The sequence below is a fragment of the Thalassophryne amazonica genome, chromosome 13, assembly GCF_902500255.1.
Source record: "Thalassophryne amazonica chromosome 13, fThaAma1.1, whole genome shotgun sequence".
NCBI lineage: Eukaryota > Metazoa > Chordata > Actinopteri > Batrachoidiformes > Batrachoididae > Thalassophryne > Thalassophryne amazonica.
The window spans coordinates 1,841,827-1,864,835 of record NC_047115.1 but is presented as its reverse complement, the minus strand read 5'-3'; the positions used below and the strand labels follow the sequence as shown (position 1 = coordinate 1,864,835).

The 23,009-nt window shown below is 48.6% G+C and overlaps 1 protein-coding gene across 1 annotated transcript in view; it reads right to left on the bottom strand.

The window, feature by feature from the left end:
- Positions 1-23,009, bottom strand: part of sptbn1 (spectrin, beta, non-erythrocytic 1) — a 163,659-nt gene that overhangs the window by 29,218 nt on the left and 111,432 nt on the right. The window contains 14 exon segments of the mRNA XM_034184540.1: positions 5,739-6,113; positions 13,457-13,661; positions 14,837-14,967; positions 15,935-16,213; positions 16,314-16,403; positions 18,305-18,529; positions 18,616-18,879; positions 19,437-19,583; positions 19,670-19,760; positions 19,841-20,043; positions 20,645-21,064; positions 21,228-21,443; positions 21,542-21,662; positions 22,242-22,379. Of these exon segments, the coding sequence (XP_034040431.1) occupies positions 5,739-6,113; positions 13,457-13,661; positions 14,837-14,967; positions 15,935-16,213; positions 16,314-16,403; positions 18,305-18,529; positions 18,616-18,879; positions 19,437-19,583; positions 19,670-19,760; positions 19,841-20,043; positions 20,645-21,064; positions 21,228-21,443; positions 21,542-21,662; positions 22,242-22,379 (2,905 nt within the window).

The window sequence follows — 23,009 nt, the reverse complement described above, 5'->3', positions numbered from 1 at the left end:
AGCTCTTCTTCACCCAGGAGCGTTCTTCGGGACCATACCCCTCCCAGTCCACCAGATATTGAAAGCCCCGGCCCATCCGACGGACGTCCAACAAACCGGCGCACTGTCCAAGCCGGCTTCGCCATCGATGATCCGGGAAGGAGGTGGTGCCGAGACCGGGTGTACAGAGGGGCGAGGTGTGATGGGCTTGAGCTTCGACACATGAAACACAGGATGGATCCGCAGTGAGGCTGGAAGCTGAAGCCTCACTGCGGCGGGATTGATGACCTTGAGGATTTTAAACGGTCCTATGTACCTGTCCTGTAGTTTAGGGGAGGCCACTTGTAGTGGGATGTCCTTTGTGGACAAACCACACTTCCTGCCCGGGGCGATACGTAGGGGCCGGGGTCTGCCGCCGGTCTGCATGGGTCTTCGCCCTCATCCGGGCCTTCAACAAAGCAGAACGGGCGGCGCGCCACACCCGACGGCACTTCCGCAGGTGGGCCTGGACCGAGGGCACACCGACCTCCCCTCAACCACCGGGAACAACGGGGGCTGATACCCCAAACACACCTCAAAGGGGAGAGGCCGGTGGCTGATGACACTTGACTGTTGTGGGCGTACTCGATTCAGGCCAGATGAGTACTCCAGGCCGCCGGGTGCGCGGCTGTCACACAACGCAGTGTTTGCTCCATTTCTTGATTGGCCCGCTCTGCTTGCCCGTTGGTCTGGGGGTGATACCCGGACGAGAGACTGACCGTGGCCCCCAGTTCCCGGCAAAAGCTCCTCCAGACATGCGAGGAGAACTGGGGACCGCGATCGGAGACGATGTCTGATGGTATCCCATGTAGGCGGACGACGTGGTGGACCAGGAGGTCCGCTGTCTCCTGGGCTGTAGGGAGCTTCGGGAGGGCCACGAAGTGGGCCGCCTTGGAGAATCGGTCCACTATCGTGAGGATCACGGTGTTTCCCTGGGACGGCGGGAGGCCCGTGACAAAATCCAGGCCGATGTGGGACCAGGGGCGATGAGGCACGGGCAGCGGCTGTAGCAGTCCCGGAGCCTTGCGATGGTCGGCCTTGCCCCTGGCACAGGTGGAACAGGCCTGGATATAGTCCCGGACGTCGGCCTCCAGGGACGCCCACCAGAAGCGCTGCCGGACAACTGCCACGGTTCTTCGCACCCCTGGGTGACAGGAGAGCTTAGAGCCGTGACAGAAGTCCAGGACTGCAGCCCTTGCCTCTGGTGGGACGTAAAGTCTGTTCTGTGGTCCAGTCCCGGGGTCCGGGCTTCGTGCCAGGGCCTCCCGGACGGTTCTCTCTACGTCCCAGGTGAGGGTGGCCACGATAGTGGACTCCGGGATGATGGGTTCCGGTGGATCCGACAACTCCGCTTTGACCTCGTCTTCGTGTACCCGGGACAAGGCATCCGACTTCTGGTTCTTGGTCCCGGGCCGGTAGGTGATGCGGAAGTCAAAACGGCCGAAGAACAGTGACCAGCGGGCTTGCCTGGGATTCAGCCGCTTGGCGGTCCTGATATATTCCAGGTTCCGGTGGTCAGTGAAAACCGTGAATGGCACGGACGTTCCCTCCAACAGGTGTCTCCACTCTTCAAGAGCCTCTTTCACCGCAAGGAGTTCTCGGTTGCCGACGTCATAGTTCCGTACAGCCGGGGTCAACCTGCGGGAAAAATAGGCACACGGATGAAGGACCTTATCGGTCTTCCCACTCTGGGACAGCACAGCTCCTATCCCTGAGTCCGAGGCATCCACTTCAACCACTAACTGGCGACTAGGATCGGGCTGCACCAGAACGGGTGCAGACGAGAAGCGCCGTTTCAACTCCTTGAACGCGGCATCGCAACGATCCGACCAGGTGAAGGGGACTTTTGGTGAGGTCAGGGCTGTCAGGGGGCTAGCAACCTGGCTGTAGCCCTTAATGAACCTCCTGTAGAAATTAGCAAAGCCGAGGAACTGTTGCAGCTTCCTACGGCTTGTGGGTTGGGGCCAGTCTCTCACCGCTGCAACCTTGGCCGGATCAGGAGCGACGGAGTTGGGGGAGATGATGAACCCCAGGAAGGACAAAGAGGTGCGGTGAAACTCACACTTCTCGCCCTTAACAAACAGCCGGTTCTCCAATAACCGCTGCAGGACCTGACGTACATGTCGGACATGGGTCTCAGGATCCGGAGAAAAGATGAGTATGTCGTCTAAATATACGAAGACGAATCGGTGCAGGAAGTCCCGCAAGACATCATTAACCAATGCTTGGAACGTCGCGGGAGCATTGTAAGACCGAACGGCATGACCAGGTACTCAAAATGACCTAACGGGGTGTTAAATGCCGTCTTCCACTCGTCTCCCTTCCGGATCCGAACCAGGTGATACGCATTCCTAAGATCAAGCTTGGTGAATATCTTGGCTCCATGCAGGGGGCGTGAACACAGAATCCAACAAGGGTAAGGGGTATCGGTTACGAACCGTGATTTCGTTCAGCCCCCTGTAATCGATGCATGGACGTAATCCGCCATCCTTTTTCCCCACAAAAAAGAAACCCGCACCCATCGGGGAGGTGGAATTCCGGATCAACCCGGCAGCCAAAGAGTCCCGGATGTAGGTCTCCATTGATTCGCGTTCAGGTCGTGAGAGGTTGTACAGCCTGCTGGACGGGAACTCAATGCCTGGAACCAAATCAATGGCACAATCATACGGGCGGTGCGGGGGAAGGGTGAGTGCTAGATCCTTGCTGAACACCTCCGCAAGGTCATGGTACTGCACCGGCACCGTCCCTAGATTGGGCGGGGCTCTGACCTCCTCCCTGGCCTGGGAACCGGGAGGAACCGAGGAACCTAAACATACCCGATGGCAGGTCTCGCTCCACTGGACCACTACCCCGGACGGCCAATCGATCCGGGGATTGTGTTTCAACATCCAGGGAAAACCTAAAATCACACGGGAGGTGGCCGGAGTTACAAAAAACTTGATCTCCTCCCGGTGATTCCCCGACACCACCAGAGTTACTGGTGGTGTCTTGTGGGTGATTGGAGGGAGTAGGGAGCCATCTAGTGCCCGTACCTGCACAGGCGAGGTAAGCGCCACCAGAGGGAACCCTATCTCCCTGGCCCATTTGCTATCAAGCAAATTCCCTTCTGAGCCCGTGTCCACCAGTGCTGGGGCCTTCAGGGTTAAATCCTCATAAAGGATTGTAACTGGGAGTCGTGTGGCGATGTGGGTGTGTCCCACGTGAACGTCTCGGCCCCCCCCCCTAGCCCAGTGTCTAGGGGCGGGCGTTGGTGTTTAACCGCTCGGGGCAGTCTCTTACCTGATGCTCAATCGAGCCACAAACAAAACACGCTCCGCGGGCCAGCCTCCTTTGTGTGACCGGTGCCCTAAATGTTGCCCTACTCGTGTCCATAGCTTCGTCAGTAGGGGGAGCTGTGATCGCACGGAGCGCAGGGGCCGTGGAGCGTGGGGAGGGCGGAACGCGGTTGGAACTGGAAGGGAGAGGGACGACGCGTGCCTGGTCACGCCCTTGTCTAATCGTATGACAAGATCGATAAGCCCATCCAAATCCCGCGGTTCGTCCTTAGCCACCAGGTGCTCCTTGAGGACCAATGACAGTCCGTTTACGAAGGCGGCGCGGAGGGCAGTGCTATTCCAGCCGGACCTCGCAGCCGCGATGCGGAAGTCGACTGCATAGGCAGCTGCGCTCCGGCGCCCCTGTCTCATTGACAGCAGCACGGCTGAAGCGGTCTCTCCTCTATTAGGGTGATCGAACACTGTTCTGAGCTCCCTCACAAACCCATCATATGTCAGAAGGAGCCGTGAACTTTGCTCCCAGAGCGCTGTAGCCCAAGCGCGTGCCTCACCACGAAGCAGATTTATCACATAAGCTACTTTGCTAGCGTCGGTCGCGTACATGACGGGACGCTGTGCGAAGACGAGCGAACACTGCATAAGGAAATCCGCGCACGTCTCCACACAGCCTCCGTACGGCTCTGGGGGGCTTATGTATGCTTCAGGGGACGGTGGGGGGGGGTCGTTGGACAACCAGTGGAACGTCGCTGTCACGCACAGGGTCTACGGGAGGGAGAGCCGCAGCGGCGCCCGGAGGGCGCGCTTCCACCTGCGCGGCGAGAGCCTCCACCCTGCGGTTCAGGAGGGCGTTCTGCTCGGCCATCAAGTCTAACCGAGTCGTGAAAGCGGTGAGGATCCGCTGCAACTCACCGATTACCCCTCCTGCGGACGCCTGTGCGCCTTGTTCTTCCATTGGCCGTTCAACAGCCGGTTGCCGCCCCTCGGGATCCATGACGCTGGCCGAGATATCCTGTTGGGAAAGTGTAGGAACACGGACCCACAACAGGGGGCGCAAATGAACGGACAATGGAATAGGTCAAATAACAACACTTTACTGTTGCGAACGTGCACAACAAAAACAACAAATTACAACAATGGACAAAGTTCAATTCACAAAGGTGTCGTGTGGGCAGGCTCGAAGATAGGAGACGCCTCTCCAAAGTAGAACCGGAACCACACGGTTTCCTCCGCCACAGGACCCCGGGAATACTGGAGCCGCCAAGTTCCGAACTCCCAGGTGGCCACTGCCTCCGCGTGTCGGACCTGGTACTGCTGGCGAGGAACAAGAACACAATTAAACGTGGGCGCATTTGCACCCAGCAACCTGCACGGCAGGGAAGCTACCTCCACCTCTCGTTGGAGAAAAAAAGTCTGCAATCACTCACAAAAATCACAAAGGTTACTGTCAAGCAGTCAGCTGAGATTATTACCTTCCAGGTAGAACGATATCTCGGCGATGAGGTGGAGATGCCGTCCTGCTGATATACCCCAGTGATAATTGCCGTCAGCTGTCTCAGGTGATGGGTGACAGCTGTTACCGAGGCAGCTCCTGTGGGGCGGCGGCGCCCTCTGGTGCCTGGAGCCCGCACTCCAGGCAGGGCGCCCTCTGGTGGTGGTGGGCCAGCAGTACCTCCTCTTCAGCGGCCCACACAACACAGCTAGCGTTTTAATCACGGATATACAGTCCCACTTTCCTCTAGTCAGCGAGTGTCAGTGCTGAACTTCATTTCGTGCTTCTGTCACGTGCACGTCCAGACAGCTCTGTCTGGTACATGAGAGGGGTTTGATGGGGCGGGACGTTTTGTCCAATGTGAGTGAAAATCCATTATATTAATCTGTTCTATACAATGTTTATTACATGGAAAACCGGACAAATGCTTTTGTCCGGTGAGTGCGAATATCCGGTTAATACGATGATGGTTTAGGTGAGTTTTACTTTACTTAATTTACTCATATTGGAGTCAGTGTGGGTAACCCATTGATTGTGCAGCTAAGGCTAACCTAACTTTAGCTGAAAAACGGTGGTGCACTAACGTCATGATTTATTTTCAATTACTTACTCACCTCAGACAAATTTGCAGAGGCTCTGCTGCTCAAACTGGGTATGTGTATACATCCAAAAGAGGAATTTCAGATTGAGTGTGTCTGCTCGAATCACACCGACCTACTGCTGGCTCTCGCTGACCAGGTCCGTGACCATCAGGCTCCACCCAGCTGGCTGAAAAAAAGCTCCTGCCATCAGGGTGATGTGCGCCACTCATTTTAAATTTTTTTTTCTCCTAATTTTGTGGTTATGACTCACAGACCATGTCCAATTCACCCCCCCCCCCCTCCCCGACAGATTTGCACGATTACAAGAGATGTTTTCTGGGGTCTTTCTTCTCACGTTGGTCATGTGGTTGGTACCTGTGTGCCCAGAGCCTGAATGTCGTGCTCAAACGTGGTGTGCATTCTCTGCAGGGTCTCCACTGTGTTCTGGTCACGGCCCACCTCCTCCGGAAGCTTCTTATGCTTATCCAGGATTCGGCTGAGAATCTCCTTTGCATCGTGATAGAACTTGTGGAGCTCGTAGGAGGCGGCGAGGATCTGCGTTCGGGTATCGATGAGCTCCAGCAGGTCTGCCCAGGCCTCGTTCAGGCCGTCCTTCCACTCAGCGATGGTGGCGGCGTCGGTGTGGCCGGCGTTGATCAGCTCATCTGCCAGCCGGTTCACGCCGTCGACGCGCTCTTGTCCGATGTTGCCGGTGTCACGGGCGAATTCTCTGAAACGCTCCTGCAGCATCTGAGAAACAGAAGATGCAGAGATGCAGCAGTGAAGAGACAAAGCAGGAGCTGGTTTAACGTTAGCAACAGTATCAAAACAAAAGTGCACTGAGAGCACAAGATCCCTGCTAACAAACGCTGCTTTGGTACAAGTGGTTGCTACATTCTGATACCATTTGAAGGTACGTGATAGTAGATTTCAACAAGCAGACACCAACTCAAACAGGCAGTGTCTAGTTTGTTACTCAAGGGCCATAACGCCAAAATGTACATAACGCCAAAATGTGTCAATATTGTACAATATTACAATATGCGCATTACCAACCTATAACAAGGACTTCTATCAAGTGTCACAATATTCCTCCTAAGAATGTCAGAGGAGTAGATTTCAGAACACGTACAAGGTCTGTTAGAAAAGTATCCGACCTTTTTATTTTTTTCAAAAACCTGATGATTTGAATCACATGTGCTTGCATGAGCCAGCCTTGAACCTTCGTGCGCATGCGTGAATTTTTTCACGCCTGTCGATTGCGTCATTTGCTTGTCAGCAGCCTTTGTGTGAGGATGGGTGGAGTCTCTCGTCGTTTTTTTCTTTGCAAGGAAATGACGGAACAACTGGAGCAGCGTGACTGCATCAAATTTTGCCAGAAACTGGGCAACAGCCAGGTGGAAACCATTCAGATTATTCAGACGGCTTTCGGTGACGATCCTCTGGGCATCACGCAGATTAAGGAGCGGTACAAAGACGGTTTAAAGACGTCCGCACAACGGTGGAGAGCGAGCCACGCTCTGATCGGCCATCAACATGCTGAAACGACCGGATCATTTCCAAAGTGAACGCTGTGGTGATGTGGGACCGTCGTGTGACTATCTGAGAAATTGTGGAAGAGGTGGACATCAGCACTTTTTCAGCACATTCCACTGTGACAGAAGATTTTGCCATGAGAAGAGTGGCAGCGAAATTCATGCCGATGGCTTCGGCATGAAGCTGATGGTGGAACAAAAGCCCCACCGTGTTGAAGCGTCACAGGACATGTTGTGACATGCCCAGCTCTTCCACCATTCAGAAGATTCAGACGGCTTTCGGTGGCTTTTCAGTCGTGTGACTATCCAAGAAATGGTGGAAGAGCTGGGCATGTCACAACATGTCCTGTGAGGCTTCAACATAGAAGCGCTTTTGTTCCGCCATCAGCGTCGTGCCGAAGCCATCGGCATGAATTTCGCTGCAACTTTTTTCATGGCAAGTCACAGTGGAATGTGCCAAAAAAGTGCTGATGTCCACCTCTTCCACAACTTCTCAGAAAGTCACACGACGGTCCCACATCACCACAACGTTCACTTTGGAAATGATCTGGTCATTTCTACTGGTGGTTGGCTCTCACTGCGGTATTGTATCACTTCCTGTTCCGGAGCACAGCGGTGTTTTGCTGTATCTGTTAGCTGTTTAATCTGCGCAGTTAGATTGATCTAGTTAACTAGATAACGATTTGTTTCACAGTGTAATCTTCACATGCCTTAACTAAAGCACTCCCTCTGCTGAATCACCTCTAAATTATTTACACATTATTCACTTTGTGTGTTTTTAGGAATCCGCTAGCTTAGCGCAGCTACTAGCTCTTAGCTGGTTTAGCATGGCGGCTTCTCCTGTCTCTCCTGCACTTTTCTGCTCTGGGTGTGAAATGTTTAGTTATTCCTCGGCCTCCTTTAGCAGTAATGGTACTTGTAATAAGTGTAGCTTATTCGTAGCTTTGGAGGCCAGGCTGGGTGAATTGGAGACTCGGCTCCGCACCGTGGAAAATTGTACAGCTAGCCAGGCCCCTGTAGTCGGTGCGGACCAAGGTAGCTTAGCCGCCGTTAGTTTCCTTCTGGCAGATCCCGAGCAGCCGGGAAAGCAGGCTGACTGGGTGACTGTGAGGAGGAAGCGTAGTCCTAAACAGAAGCCCCGTGTACACCACCAACCCGTTCACATTTCTAACCGTTTTTCCCCACTCGACGACACACCCGCCGAGGATCAAACTCAAAGGATCAAAGGTTATTGGCGACTCTGTTTTGAGAAATGTGAAGTTAGCGACACCAGCAACTATAGTCAATTGTCTTCCGGGGGCCAGAGCAGGCGACATTGAAGGAAATTTGAAACTGCTGGCTAAGGCTAAGCGTAAATTTGGTAAGATTGTAATTCACGTCGGCAGTAATGACACCCGGTTACGCCAATCGGAGGTCACTAAAATTAACATTGAATCGGTGTGTAACTTTGCAAAAACAATGTCGGACTCTGTAGTTTTCTCTGGGTCCCTCCCCAATCGGACCGGGAGTGACATGTTTAGCCGCATGTTCTCCTTGAATTGCTGGCTGTCTGAGTGGTGTCCAAAAAATGAGGTGGGCTTCATAGATAATTGGAAAAGCTTCTGGGGAAAACCTGGTCTTGTTAGGAGAGACGGCATCCATCCCACTTTGGATGGAGCAGCTCTCATTTCTAGAAATCTGGCCAATTTTCTTAAATCCTCCAAACCGTGACTATCCAGGGTTGGGACCAGGAAGCAGAGTTGTAGTCTTACACACCTCTCTGCAGCTTCTCTACCCCTGCCATCCCCTCATTACCCCATCCCCGTAGAGACGGTGCCTGCTCCCAGACCACCAATAACCAGCAAAAATCTATTTAAGCATAAAAATTCAAAAAGAAAAAATAATATAGCACCTTCAACTGCACCACAGACTAAAACAGTTAAATGTGGTCTATTAAACATTGGGTCTCTCTCTTCTAAGTCCCTGTTAGTAAATTATATAATAATTGATCAACATATTGATTTATTCTGCCTTACAGAAACCTGGTTACAGCAGGATGAATATGTTAGTTTAAATGAGTCAACACCCTCGAGTCACACTAACTGCCAGAATGCTCGTAGCACAGGCCGAGGAGGAGGATTAGCAGCAATCTTCCATTCCAGCTTATTAATTAATCAAAAACCCAGACAGAGCTTTAATTCATTTGAAAGCTTGACTCTTAGTCTTGTCCATCCAAATTGGAAGTCCCAAAAATCAGTTTTATTTGTTATTATCTATCGTCCACCTGGTCGTTACTGTGAGTTTCTCTGTGAATTTTCAGACCTTTTGTCTGACTTAGTGCTTAGCTCAGATAAGATAATTATAGTGGGCGATTTTAACATCCACACAGATGCTGAGAATGACAGCCTCAACACTGCATTTAATCTATTATTAGACTCAACTGGCTTTGCTCAAAATGTAAATGAGTCCACCCACCACTTTAATCATATCTTAGATCTTGTTCTGACTTATGGTATGGAAATTGAAGACTTAACAGTATTCCCTGAAAACTCCCTTCTGTCTGATCATTTCTTAATAACATTTACATTTACTCTGATGGACTACCCAGCAGTGGGGAATAAGTTTCATTACACTAGAAGTCTTTCAGAAAGCGCTGTAACTAGGTTTAAGGATATGATTCCTTCTTTATGTTCTCTAATGCCATATACCAACACAGTGCAGAGTAGCTACCTAAACTCTGTAAGTGAGATAGAGTATCTCGTCAATAGTTTTACATCCTCATTGAAGACAACTTTGGATGCTGTAGCTCCTCTGAAAAAGAGAGCTTTAAATCAGAAGTGCCTGACTCCGTGGTATAACTCACAAACTCGCAGCTTAAAGCAGATAACCCGTAAGTTGGAGAGGAAATGGCGTCTCACTAATTTAGAAGATCTTTGCTTAGCCTGGAAAAAGAGTCTGTTGCTCTATAAAAAAGCCCTCCGTAAAGCTAGGACATCTTACTACTCATCACTAATTGAAGAAAATAAGAACAACCCCAGGTTTCTTTTCAGCACTGTAGCCAGGCTGACAAAGAGTCAGAGCTCTATTGAGCCGAGTATTCCTTTAACTTTAACTAGTAATGACTTCATGACTTTCTTTGCTAATAAAATTTTAACTATTAGAAAAAAAATTACTCATAACCATCCCAAAGACGTATCGTTATCTTTGGCTGCTTTCAGTGATGCCGGTATTTGGTTAGACTCTTTCTCTCTGATTGTTCTGTCTGAGTTATTTTCATTAGTTACTTCATCCAAACCATCAACATGTCTATTAGACCCCATTCCTACCAGGCTGCTCAAGGAAGCCCTACCATTATTTAATGCTTCGATCTTAAATATGATCAATCTATCTTTATTAGTTGGCTATGTACCACAGGCTTTTAAGGTGGCAGTAATTAAACCATTACTTAAAAAGCCATCACTTGACCCAGCTATCTTAGCTAATTATAGGCCAATCTCCAACCTTCCTTTTCTCTCAAAAATTCTTGAAAGGGTAGTTGTAAACAGCTAACTGATCATCTGCAGAGGAATGGTCTATTTGAAGAGTTTCAGTCAGGTTTTAGAATTCATCATAGTACAGAAACAGCATTAGTGAAGGTTACAAATGATCTTCTTATGGCCTCAGACAGTGGACTCATCTCTGTGCTTGTCCTGTTAGACCTCAGTGCTGCTTTTGATACTGTTGACCATAAAATTTTATTACAGAGATTAGAGCATGCCATAGGTATTAAAGGCACTGCGCTGCGGTGGTTTGAATCATATTTATCTAATAGATTACAATTTGTTCATGTAAATGGGGAATCTTCTTCACATACTAAGGTTAATTATGGAGTTCCACAAGGTTCTGTGCTAGGACCAATTTTATTCACTTTATACATGCTTCCCTTAGGCAGTATTATTAGACGGCATTGCTTAAATTTTCATTGTTACGCAGATGATACCCAGCTTTATCTATCCATGAAGCCAGAGGACACACACCAATTAGCTAAACTGCAGGATTGTCTTACAGACATAAAGACATGGATGACCTCTAATTTCCTGCTTTTAAACTCAGATAAAACTGAAGTTATTGTACTTGGCCCCACAAATCTTAGAAACATGGTGTCTAACCAGATCCTTACTCTGGATGGCATTACCCTGACCTCTAGTAATACTGTGAGAAATCTTGGAGTCATTTTTGATCAGGATATGTCATTCAAAGCGCATATTGTTGTGTGGGCCGCTGAAGAGGAGGTACTGCTGGCCCACCACCACCAGTCGGCGCCCTGCTTGGAGTGCGGGCTTCAAGCATGAGAGGGCGCCAAGACAGAGAGTGACAGCTGTCACTCATTTACACCAGCTGTCACCAATCACCAGCGTCCCTACAAAAGCCGGATTATTACTCCACCTCCTCGCCGAGAAATCAGCTACCGTCTAAGGTAACCTTCTCTGCTGAATTATCGTTGTATCTAACATTGTTCTGTGTGCAGCCGTGTTCCTGCGGGCTCTGTCAGAAGCTGGATTGGCGGATAGTGGGAGGGCGACGTTCTTTGCCTCTCACTCCATCCAGGGACGAGACTAATAGGAGCTGCACGGGTGAAATTGTTTCTGTAGGTGGAGGTTTTCCCTCCTTGAAGATATGTAGGTGAAGGAGTACTGGGTGTGTGGATACACACTCACCATTGACTGTTTTTCATCTTCTGCCAGCAGTACCAGGGTCTGCAACAGAAGACGGTGACCACCTGGGGACTCAGGACTTGGCGGCTCCGGTGTTCTTCAGGCCGTTGGTGGTGGAAGCTGTGTGGGTCTCGGCTCTTGGATCGCCAGAGGTCTCCTATTTTCGAGCCTGCCCGCACGTCACCTTGTGTTTAATTGGCATTGTATCTTTGTCTGTATCCAGTTGTGCGTTTCACAACATTAAATTGTTACTCTTTGTCTTATCCATTGTCCGTTCATTTGCGCCCCCTGTTGTGGGTCCGTGTTACGACACCTTCCCAACACATATTAAACAAATATGTAGGACTGCTTTTTTGCATTTACGCAATATCTCTAAAATTAGAAAGGTCTTGTCTCAGAGTGATGCTGAAAAACTAATTCATGCATTTATTTCCTCTAGGCTGGACTATTGTAATTCATTATTATCAGGTTGTCCTAAAAGTTCCCTGAAAAGCCTTCAGTTATTTCAAAATGCTGCAGCTAGAGTACTAACGGGGACTAGAAGGAGAGAGCATATCTCACCCATATTGGCCTCTCTTCATTGGCTTCCTGTTAATTCTAGAATAGAATTTAAAATTCTTCTTCTTACTTATAAGGTTTTGAATAATCAGGTCCCATCTTATCTTAGGGACCTCATAGTACCATATCACCCCAATAGAGCGTTTCTCTCTCAGACTGCAGGCTTACTTGTAGTTCCTAGGGTTTGTAAGAGTAGAATGGGAGGCAGAGCCTTCAGCTTTCAGGCTCCTCTCCTGTGGAACCAGCTCCCAATTCAGATCAGGGAGACAGACACCCTATAGACTTAGACTGCTGGGGGGTTCCCATGATGCACTGAGTGTTTCTTTCTCTTTTTGCTCTGTATGCACCACTCTGCATTTAATCATTAGTGATTGATCTCTGCTCTCTTCCACAGCATGTCTTTTTCCTGATTCTCTCCCTCAGCCCCAACCAGTCCCAGCAGAAGACTGCCCCTCCCTGAGCCTGGTTCTGTTGGAGGTTTCTTCCTGTTAAAGGGAGTTTTTCCTTCCCACTGTCGCCAAGTGCTTGCTCACAGGGGGCCGTTTTGACCGTTGGGGTTTTTCTGTAATTATTGTATGGCTTTGCCTTACAATATAAAGCGCCTTGGGGCAACTGTTTGTTGTGATTTGGCGCTATATAAATAAAATTGATTGATTGATTGATTGATTTCAGCATGTTGATGGCCGACCGGAGCGTGGCTCGCTCTCCACCGTTGTGCGGCCGTCTTTAAACCAGTTGTACCGCTCCTTAATCTGTGTGATGCCCAGAGGATCGTTACCGAAAGCCGTCTGAATAATCCGGTTTCCACCTGGCTGTTGCTCAGTTTCTGACAAAATTTGATGCAGTCACGCTGCTCCAGTTGTTCCGTCATTTCCTTGCAAAGAAAAACGACGAGAGACTCCACCCATCCTCACACAAAGGCTGCTTACAAGCAAATGACGCAATCGACAGGTGTGAAAAAAATTCATGCATGCGCACGAAGGTTCAAGGTTGGCTCATGCAAGCACACGTGATTCAAATCCATCAGGTTTTTGATAAAAATAAAAAAGTCGGATACTTTCCTAACAGACCTCGTATACCCTTTTTGGGAATAACTGTATAAACAGATGGACAGACAGACAGACGGAGGGAAATGGTCACAACATAATCCCCCTTCGGTCCTTCAGCCGTGGGGCGGGTTTAAAAAACAAAAACAACAATAAGAAAAAAACAACAAAAAAACCCTGTGGGCCTCAGTATCCCAGAATTCCACGTCTATATTTTAACACCACAATTTATGTAACCAAAGCAAAAACTGGAAATGATGAGAGGTGCGTGCTGCACTCACTGTGACGTGCTCGTAATCCTGACCCAGCTCGTGAGACCCGGCCACCACCTCCCGCTCAGCGATCCACTGCTCCAGGTCGTCCACTTCCCTGTTCAGCTGGAAGAGGCGGAAACGCTCATCCAGTTTCCCGCGACGCTCCTCCGACAAATCCTTCAAGCCGGCGTACAACTTATCCACCTGTGACTGACGCATCCCGATGCGTTCGCTGAAAGAGCAGGAAATCTGACCTTGACACATGTGGTTTGAATTTCGTTCACCACTGACACACAGTCACCAGACATCCCGCTGCTCCCGCTACAGTCCGCCCTCCTTTAAAATGGTTCTGTTGGCTTGAAAAGAACTAAACACAGAACAAATCTGGCTGGATATCGTTGGGGTTTTTGTGATATCGGTGCTAAGCCGATACCTCCACAGATACTTAAAAACAAATAAATAAAATTTACATCACATATGTAGGTTGACTACAGTAAAAAGCGGCCTTTTATGAATTCCTAATATTTTATTTGCTTGAGTGTTTTTTTTTCCAGCTGTGTCTCAGGACCATGGAGAGCGAACGACACATTTCATTCAGACAGTCTACACCACACTTAACCTTTATCTAACCAGGTTAGTCCCATTGAGATCAAGACCTCTTTTGCAAGGGAGACCTGGACAATAAAGTTTCCAGTCCATCTAACCTGCATGTCTTTGGATGTGGGAGGGAGCCGGAGCACCTGGACGGAACCCACACAAACATGGGGAGAACATGCAAACTCCACACAGAAAGGACACAGGTGGCAATCGACCCCATGACCTTCTTGCTGTGAGGCAACAGTGCTAACCACTAAGCCACCGTGCTGACATCTGCCAGTCAAGTCTCCATGGGGGACAATGACATCATTAATATGCCCTTATTTAACTTTTACTGTATCCTGATTCGCCCATGTCCTCGCTGTATGTGTCCATGTCTGTGACGAAGACTCTGCATGATGAGCAGTTTCTACTGCGGCGTTTCTCAGCTTTTCGTGGACGTTGTCAAAACGTGGCTTCGGTTGTTTAACACAAACAGTAAATCCTCATCTTCACAGAACTTCACTGAAATCCAAAAGTTACTTTTTTTGTTCTCATGGATTTTTTTTAAAGTTCCCGCTGTTCACACCCACTAATGTGTCTTGCTGTGACTCCTCCCCTTCGTGCCTTAACTCTGAGACATCATCAGATTTAAAAATGGTTTGTAATATGAAATCTGATGCAGTTTACAAATGCTTCATGATTTAAGATGCCAGTTCCACGGTCAGCCACTAGGTGGAGAATGACTGACTAGCTGCACTGTATCAACTCTTGACCTCGTCCCTGCTGTGGTGAGTGAAATTAACCTTTGACCTGTGAGCCCTGCTTCACCTGTCAGGGTGTCCGGCAGCCACAAGGCCTCGGCTGGTGCTGGATAGCTGGTGGACGGTGTCGGCGTAATCCTCCACCGCCTGCTCCAGGATCTGGTGTTTCTTCAACATGGCCACTGAACTCTGCTCGTCCTGACCCACAACAAAACAAACAGATGGTTTCATCACCACATGTTTATTATCAGAATGATTCTTTATTGTAAATTTTTTCCTCCTGATGAAGTGAATCTGGGTTTTTGCAGGTTTACTGGTGGATGAAGCGGCGAACACCAGGTGTGGATGAGGATCTGTAAGTGTTTTTTTTTGTCTTCCTTCCCTTTATTCGAGCCTGATCTGATCTTGATGAAAACTGTCAATTATGTCAGGATTAAAATTTTGTGCAGATCTGGATCTGTTTTACAATATTCCAGGATTATTTTCGTCAGAAGTGCTAAGGTCTGACAGGCCACTTCCATCAACCAAGAATCTCTTCTGGGTCAAGAACCTAATTTTGAACCATTCTGAACACTTGGGTTAAAATGAGAACACTAATCTTCATTCTCCTCAGGAAGCCCAAAGAAGCAGAACCTGAGGACCAAACTGTTATGATGTCATAATGATGATGCAGTTCATCTACACCCACTAGCGATGTTCACCATTACTGTCACAGTGATTTTTTTCTCTGAGTAATAACGGAGTAAATATGGATGCAATGAATTCAAAGCAGGTGTGTGTTCATGTGAACGGAGGCTGTTCAAAGCAAACAGCCTCTGGCACGCACAGACTGTTTAAGAATGCTGCTGCTTTGTGCTTCGATCAATGCACGTCAGGGTCCAAGCACAGAAAGAATCACTCTGAAATATCAGGAGTGGAGGATGGAGGGTGTGCGCTTTACTTTCCCTGTGCTGCCGTGAGCCCACTGAGTGGGTGGAGCTGAGGTGGTCAAGAGTCCACTGAGCTCTGGAGAATAACATCTTTTCCTGACTGCTGCTGAGTGATGTGCCTGCTCTGGAGGACTAATGCATTTAGCCTTAAAAAGAAGGTTATTTTATTTTATTTTGCTCAGGTTTGTCACAGCAGAGCTGACATGGATCTGCATGTTGATCTGACCTGACCTCACCTTGGCCTTTTCCTCTGACATCATGTAGAGTTCCTGTTCACTCATCCAGGCTTCAGCTTCGGCAGCATCAAAGAAGTACTGCTGGGCCTCGTGAGCCTCGCTGAGGCGGGCGTGGCGTTTCTCGGTCTCCTTCCTGATCTGTTCCCACAGGGACTGGAGTTCAGCGAGCCGCTGGCGGATCAGCTCAGCCGTCGGACTGTCCGCCCGCAGCACGTGCTGGCTGCGCTCAAAGATGTCATCATAACGCGGCTGGTGTCCCTGGATCTCCTTCTGTAAGGTCTGTTAAGGTCAAAGGTCATGCAGAAGGTTAAAGAAGAGGAGAGTACGGATGAAGCAGTGGCGTGTGTGTGTGTGTGTTTGTGTGTGCGGGCGGCTTCACCTGGTTCTTCTTGATGAGCAGCTGCACAGTCTGCAGGTTGTGGCCGTGGTCCATGGACGTGGCCAGAGGCATCCGCTCCTCCACCCACAGCTGCACACACAAAACACCACCTCAGGACTCCGACACACACATTCAGTCATCATCATCATCATCGTTTTCTGCCATGTACTCGGGTCCTGGTTGCACTTTAAATCAAGATGCTGGAAAGAATCAACACTGCGGCTGACTGACCTCCAGTAATAACAACACCAGGACTGAATGAGCACTGGACTGTGCTGATAACAGCAGTACTGGTAGGGCAGTCGTACTGCAGCGGTCCTGTTATGACACTTCTGCCGGTGCCGGTCTTCGGACCTGTTCCGTTACTGTGGCCTTCTCACTAAACCTGATGTCACATATGACTCCTACAGAACAGAACTTGTTTCACAGCGATGAAGCTAATTTTCAACGTGAGATAAAAGTAAAAAAAAAAAAAAAAACACTTTTTGAGAATTTCTTTGTGCATTTCTTGGTAAAAATTTAGTGTTATTCATACACTTGCAGAATGTTTGAGTGCAGTGTAGATAATATTATTTGAATCAAATTTGCTGCTATGAATAGTTTTTATTTCTTATCTGTTTTATTCTTTTACTTAATTATGAATTTGAATTTTTTTTTATTTTTATTTATTTATTTGAATTTTTTATGTTGAAATGTTCTATGTGAGGCGCCTTGAGACGGATTTTGTTGTGATTTGGCGCTTTATAAGCCAATTAAATTGAACTGAAATTGAAACATTTTACTGAGTCTTGAAATAAATAAATATGAAATTGGTTACTGGATCCTTAAACTTTGGACATAATAAACTCTGGATCCTTGATCTCTGGACATAAATAGAAATAAACAAAATCTGTAGTTTTTGTCAAAAGCATTTCCTTTTAGACATTATTGGCATGAAAGTCTTTCCATACATCTGAGCTGAGCTCAGCTACGTCAGGATGTAATTTATTAAGAATGCAGGACGTCTCAATTTGGGAGGAAAAAAATTTTTAGTCGATTGTAGTTTCTTGTCTGTTTTACAACATTTGTAAGAGGTGTCATTTTTTTTCAAGCGGCAATTCATTTTGAAGTTATTAATTCCGGCCAGACTCAGCAGAGAGCCGCGCAGCATTTGGAGCTGTGCCAACGGAACGGAGGATGATTCTCGTTTGTTGACTGCAACAAGACAAGAGTCCCAGTTAGTGACTTTAATCCACACAAAATTGACTCACAAGATTTTAATGGCTTTGAGAGCGGTTAAGAAGTGGACTTGTCGTTACTGAAGAGCAGCGAATCAAAGAACCGCGAGCCAGTGGATCGAAGCATTGCTTTATTGGTTCACACTTCAAAGTGGAGTTGCGCTGCAGAAACGGTTGATTACAGAGCCGCTGCAGGGTCTGTAATTAACGTAGAGGAATGATCATTTTCCCAACAAACACCCTGAAAAACAGCGGCTGCTCTGAAGGACCGATAAGGGAATCGTTAAGCAAAAAGACTATTCATATCGGTGGAATGAATTGTTTCTTAACGATACTCGAAAAGAACCGGTTCTCGATACCCAAACCCAGTTGCGAATCCCCCTTGAAAATGCATTAACATCCAGGAACTTGGTCAATATTTTGAACGATTAGGAGGCGTCATGTCGCTGTCCATGAAGGGACGTTGGTGTTTAGTGGGCAGCATTGGGAGTGTGGACTCTAGTGGTCATATATAACCTCTTTGTTGGTGCCTCTGGTAGGGAATCTCAGAATGAGGTTCATCTTCCCCCAACCAGTGACATCACCCGCCTGACCTGCATAAATGGCATTTATTCATGCTATAAATAATCCATGGGCGTTTCTGTTCCCCTTTAAAGATTCTAATGGTGCACACTAAAGGTGTGGACGTCTGTTATCCATAATCCAGATCAACAGTGAACCACTTCAGCACCCATTAGTACCTCCTGAGGGTTAAAGGTCAAAGAGCCTGCTTACAATCTCGTCTTCCATGTCTCTGTTGAACTGGTGGATTTCACGAGATGCCATGAGGTAATCTCGTCTCTTCTGCAGCGGCGCCTGGAGACCCTGGAATTTCTTCTCCACTGTGATCCTCTGACCGTCCACCTCCTCTGAGCCTTTGCCCTCCTGGCTGAGAACCTGCGACTGGCTCTTCAGCTCCTCCACCTCCTTCCGGCGCACTTCCACCTGACTCTCAAGGATCTGCAAGGACGAAGAAAGTGGTCAGGAAAGACAGGAAGACAGAAGTCCTGATGACAGCTCAGAGTGTTTCAGAAGACAGTCCTCACCTGTTGCTTTTTCAGGAGGATGTTGACAGAGGTCAGATCTTTGCCGTAGTCGTCAGAGTGCAGTTGTCCCTCCAGGCCGCCCAGCCATTTGTCCAGGTCGGCACAGCTCTGAGTGAACAGTTCTGCCTTGTTGGCGTCAAACAGACACTTGGCTTTAGTCTGGGTGGTGGACTCAAGCTCCTCCCACATGGTCTTCAAAGAGGCCAGCTTCTCTTTGACCATGATCTCCGTGTCCGGTTTCTCTGTGATCAGCACTTTGCCGTCCTGACAGACAAACACAAACACTGACTACATTTGTGACAGTTTGGGGAGGTTCATTAGCTCTGACTGGTTAATGAATGAATCATTGTTTTAACCTGTTTAAATTTCAGATGCAGAAAAGTCTGAGAATCTTTGTTCCAGCACAAAACATTTTTGTGCTTCCTCCCTCCTCACCTCCTAACTCCTTCTTCCTCAGCTCCTCTCTCCCTCCTCCTCGCCTATTAACTCCTCCTACCTTCTTCCTACTCAGCTCCTCTCTCCCTCCTCCTACCTTAAATGAACTGCATTTATATAGCGCTTTTCCATCTGCATCAGACGCTCAAAGCGCTTTACAATAATGCCTCACATTCACCCCGATGTCAGGCTGCTGCCATACAAGGCGTCACTACACACTGGGCCCTTAGCGATTTCCAGTCAGGCTGAGATTTGAACAGAGGATCTTCTGGTCTCAAGCCCAACGCCTTAACCACTAGACCATCACCTCCCCTTATTCCTACTCAGCTCCTCCCTCCTTACCTCCTACTTCCCCCCACTTCAGCTGCTGCCTCCTCGCCTCCTACCTTCTGGATCTTGTCGAGCCACTCCTTGTTGGACTGCAGCTCGGCCATGAAGGCCTGGTGTTTCAGCCACTTGCTGTGGAGATTCCGGGCCTCGTCGTAGGACATGTCCTGAGCCGTCAGCATCTTTTCGTTGATCCACAGAGACAGCTGGAGACAAAAATTGATAAAAAATGTAAACTCAGAGTTTGTGGACACAGTATAACCCGGATCCGTTTCACGTAGCAGCGTTTTACCTCCTGACAGTCCTGCAGGAACTTCTGCAGGTCTCTGTTGTCCTTCAGCCTGCTGAGCAGCTCACTGGCAGCCATTCGGTTCTTCTTGTGTCTAAAGATCAATAATTGATACGTTTATATGTTAGCCTTCATTCATAAGCGTGATGTGAAAAAACTCTGAATGCTCCTCACCTCTGGTCGATGGAGTCCACCTTCTCCTGGATGCGTTCAGCATTAATGTTGCCGTCAGCCACTAGGCGGCGCCCAGTGTCTACCACGCCATTAATTTTATCCACATTGGCATCCATCGTGGTCATGAAGTCCTCCTGCTTCTTGATGGCGGCCTCTGCGGCTTCCAGCGTGGTGGGCATCTCCGTGTGGGCCAGGACGTACTCCTGAGGGCCAGAAAAGAGGTTAACACCCCACGACAAGCAGCGCCCACCACAGGAAGAACAGGTCCCAAAACCAGCTTTTCTACATGTCGGGATTCTTGCCAACGACAGGCCACGCCTCCTCATTCTGACACGTTGACGGATCACTGCTCATGATTTAAGTAAAACTCGAGCAGCCTCAGGCATGACGCAAACAGGAAGTAAACTGGCGGGTGGGACCAGTACCTGAAAACGGGTAGATCAAGCACTCAGGATGTAGTTCCCGAGACAGAAAAGTCCCTAATGATGTGGTCAAAGCAGAGCATTGTGGGTAACGTGGGAGTGGTTTTTCCATTTGTCTTGTCCTGAATGTAGACAGCATTTCACAGGAAAACTAGTCTACAGTTTGGGTTTTAATTAAAAATGCTAGTGAAAAATGGTGTTTTTTGGCCTTCTTGAGGCCCCACAGGGATTCAACCAGAAAGTTCATCTTACCCTGACCAGACGGTCCTCTGTTTGTACCCAACCTCAGAAAGTTGTAATAGCAGCCTTATACCATCTGATGCCACTTTTGTTCTGACCATAATAAGTCCAGTCACTGCACGTTAGAAACAGCCGTCAGTACCTGGTTATTGAGGAAGGCCTCAGCCTGCTTGGTGTCCCGCAGGAACAGCTGGTACGCATGCGACTGGGACAGGAGGTTCTGCCGATTCTCCCACATCTTGTGCAGCTCGTTCCAGCCTGTGTCGAGTGCCTGGAGTCGCTGCCGGAGGAACATGTACTGCGCATCCGTCTGTCCCTGTGTCACCATCTCCCCCATGTCCCGCATCTTCTGGTAGTCCTCCTCGTAGTTGCGAATCTCATTTTTGATGCCCTCGTGTTGGGCCAGCAGCTTCTCAGCCTCGGCCAGCGTGTTGGGCATGTCCTCTGAGGCGATGACCGTCTGGGTCCGGGACAACCAAGACTGGAAATCGTCCAGATCTCGAAGGAACTGCTGCAGCTTGCTGGCCTCGCCCAGGGACTCTTCACGGTTCTTCAGAGTGTCCTGAAAAACAGAATCCAGAAGGATCAACGATTCTCAGAGGAGAAGATTCCCAAAGTGACTTTTACTAACAGCAATAAAGGCGTTTGGTGTGTGTGTTAGTTTACATATATGTGTTTCACAGGCCAACTTTAACTAAAACATTATATCTGGCGTTCTCTCCTACCTTCATCTCGTTCCAGACGCCTTTGATCTCACCCAGTCGGCCCCTGATGCCCTCGGACTGCTCCGGGTGTTCTGATGCCAAACGCTCCGCCTCTTTGTCCAGATCACCCAGTTTGTCTTCGATGGCAGCGAGGTCGCGTTCCATTCCTGTCAGCTTCCTCTGCAGAGCCATGACCCCAGCCAGGTCATTCCCGAGTTCCTGGGTCGACTCAATAACCTGGACAGAGACGCCCATGGGTCCATGTCAGCTACCCATTAATCCCGTTAATGTGAGGAAACACTAAACCAGGAACAGTGTGCTGGATATGCAGTCACCTTGGTCTTCTCCTTGATCCAAGACTTGGTCTCATTACACTCCAGATGGTAGTTCTGGACACCCAGAGCTGAGTTCAGACTGTCCTTCTTCTGATCCACCAGGTCTCTGAACTGACTCCACCTGGACGGCAACACAAACAAGCTCATGTCTGAACACAGACCCATCAGCGACTCTAACCCCTCAAAAAGAACCAAGAACCAAAGTAAGAACTGCGACCCAAACAAAACCAGCTCCCTGTGAACCTGGTCTGATGTTCCCCACACTCCTGCAGAAATTAGCTAATCACTGTGTCAATCCTGAGGAGGAGAAATCTGTTGATTTACAATTTTAACCTGATTCTGTTGACCTGTTTTAACCTGAATGTATGATTCCAATTAAACCTCTTCATTGGTTTATTATCGTTATCCTTTAGGGTGAGTTTATTCACTTCTTTGCATCTACTTAATTCCACATCATTAACCATTTTAATGACCCATTTAATCCACATTTAATGACAGCAGTGCAGTTCACACTGGGTCGCTTCTTAATATGCGTCAATTATCCGATTAATCACAAACTGAGGTTTAATCAGAGAGAACTCAGCAGCTTACTTCACTCTGATATGATTTTAATATCAGTTCAGCTCCTGACTTTATTACATGTATCTTGGTTAGTCCTTTAATCCAAGTTTATTCACTGATTTAATCCCAGTTAAATTACCTAGTGTTGAGTTTATCTTGCTGGGCTTTGATCTCTTTCTCGCTTGGATGCCCACTGTGGACCAGTTGCCTGGCAACCTGGTTCACTGCGGCAACCCGGGACGCCTGGTTGTTCATCTCTGGCTCCAAATTCTCAAACCTGAGGAGGACAGGAGGAAACAGGAGGAGGAGACAAGTGGAGGAGGAGATGAGAGGAAGAGGAAAGGAGGAAAAATGAACAAAGACTGGTGGAATAAATAAACAACGGAAGAAGAAAGTCCAAATGTGTTATTTTTCTAACAAGTGTTTTTTTTATTTTATTTAACACTAAATAAATACCTCCAATTCAGGAGGAGCAGTGTGGTTTTCATCCTGGTTGCGGCACAGTGGACCAGCTCTACACGCTCTATCGGGTGCTCGAGGGTTCATGGGAGTTCGCCCAACCAGTCCACATGTGCTTTGTGGATCTGGAGAAGGCGTTCGACTGTGTCCCTCGGGGCACCCTGTGGGGGGTGCTCCGGGAGTACGGGGTCCTTTGCTAAGGGCTATCCGGTCCCTGTACGACCACAGCAGGAGCTTGGTTCGCATGGCCGGTAGTAAGTCAAACCTGTTTCCAGGGTGTAGAGGGGGTCTGCTTTGGGAACCACAGAATCTCGTCTCTGCTATTTGCAGACGATGTGGTTCTGTTGGCTTTGTCAAATCAGGACCTTCAGCGTGCACTGGGGCGGTTTGCAGCCGAGTGTGAAGCGTCCGGGATAAAAATCAGCACCTCCAAATCCGAGGCCATGGT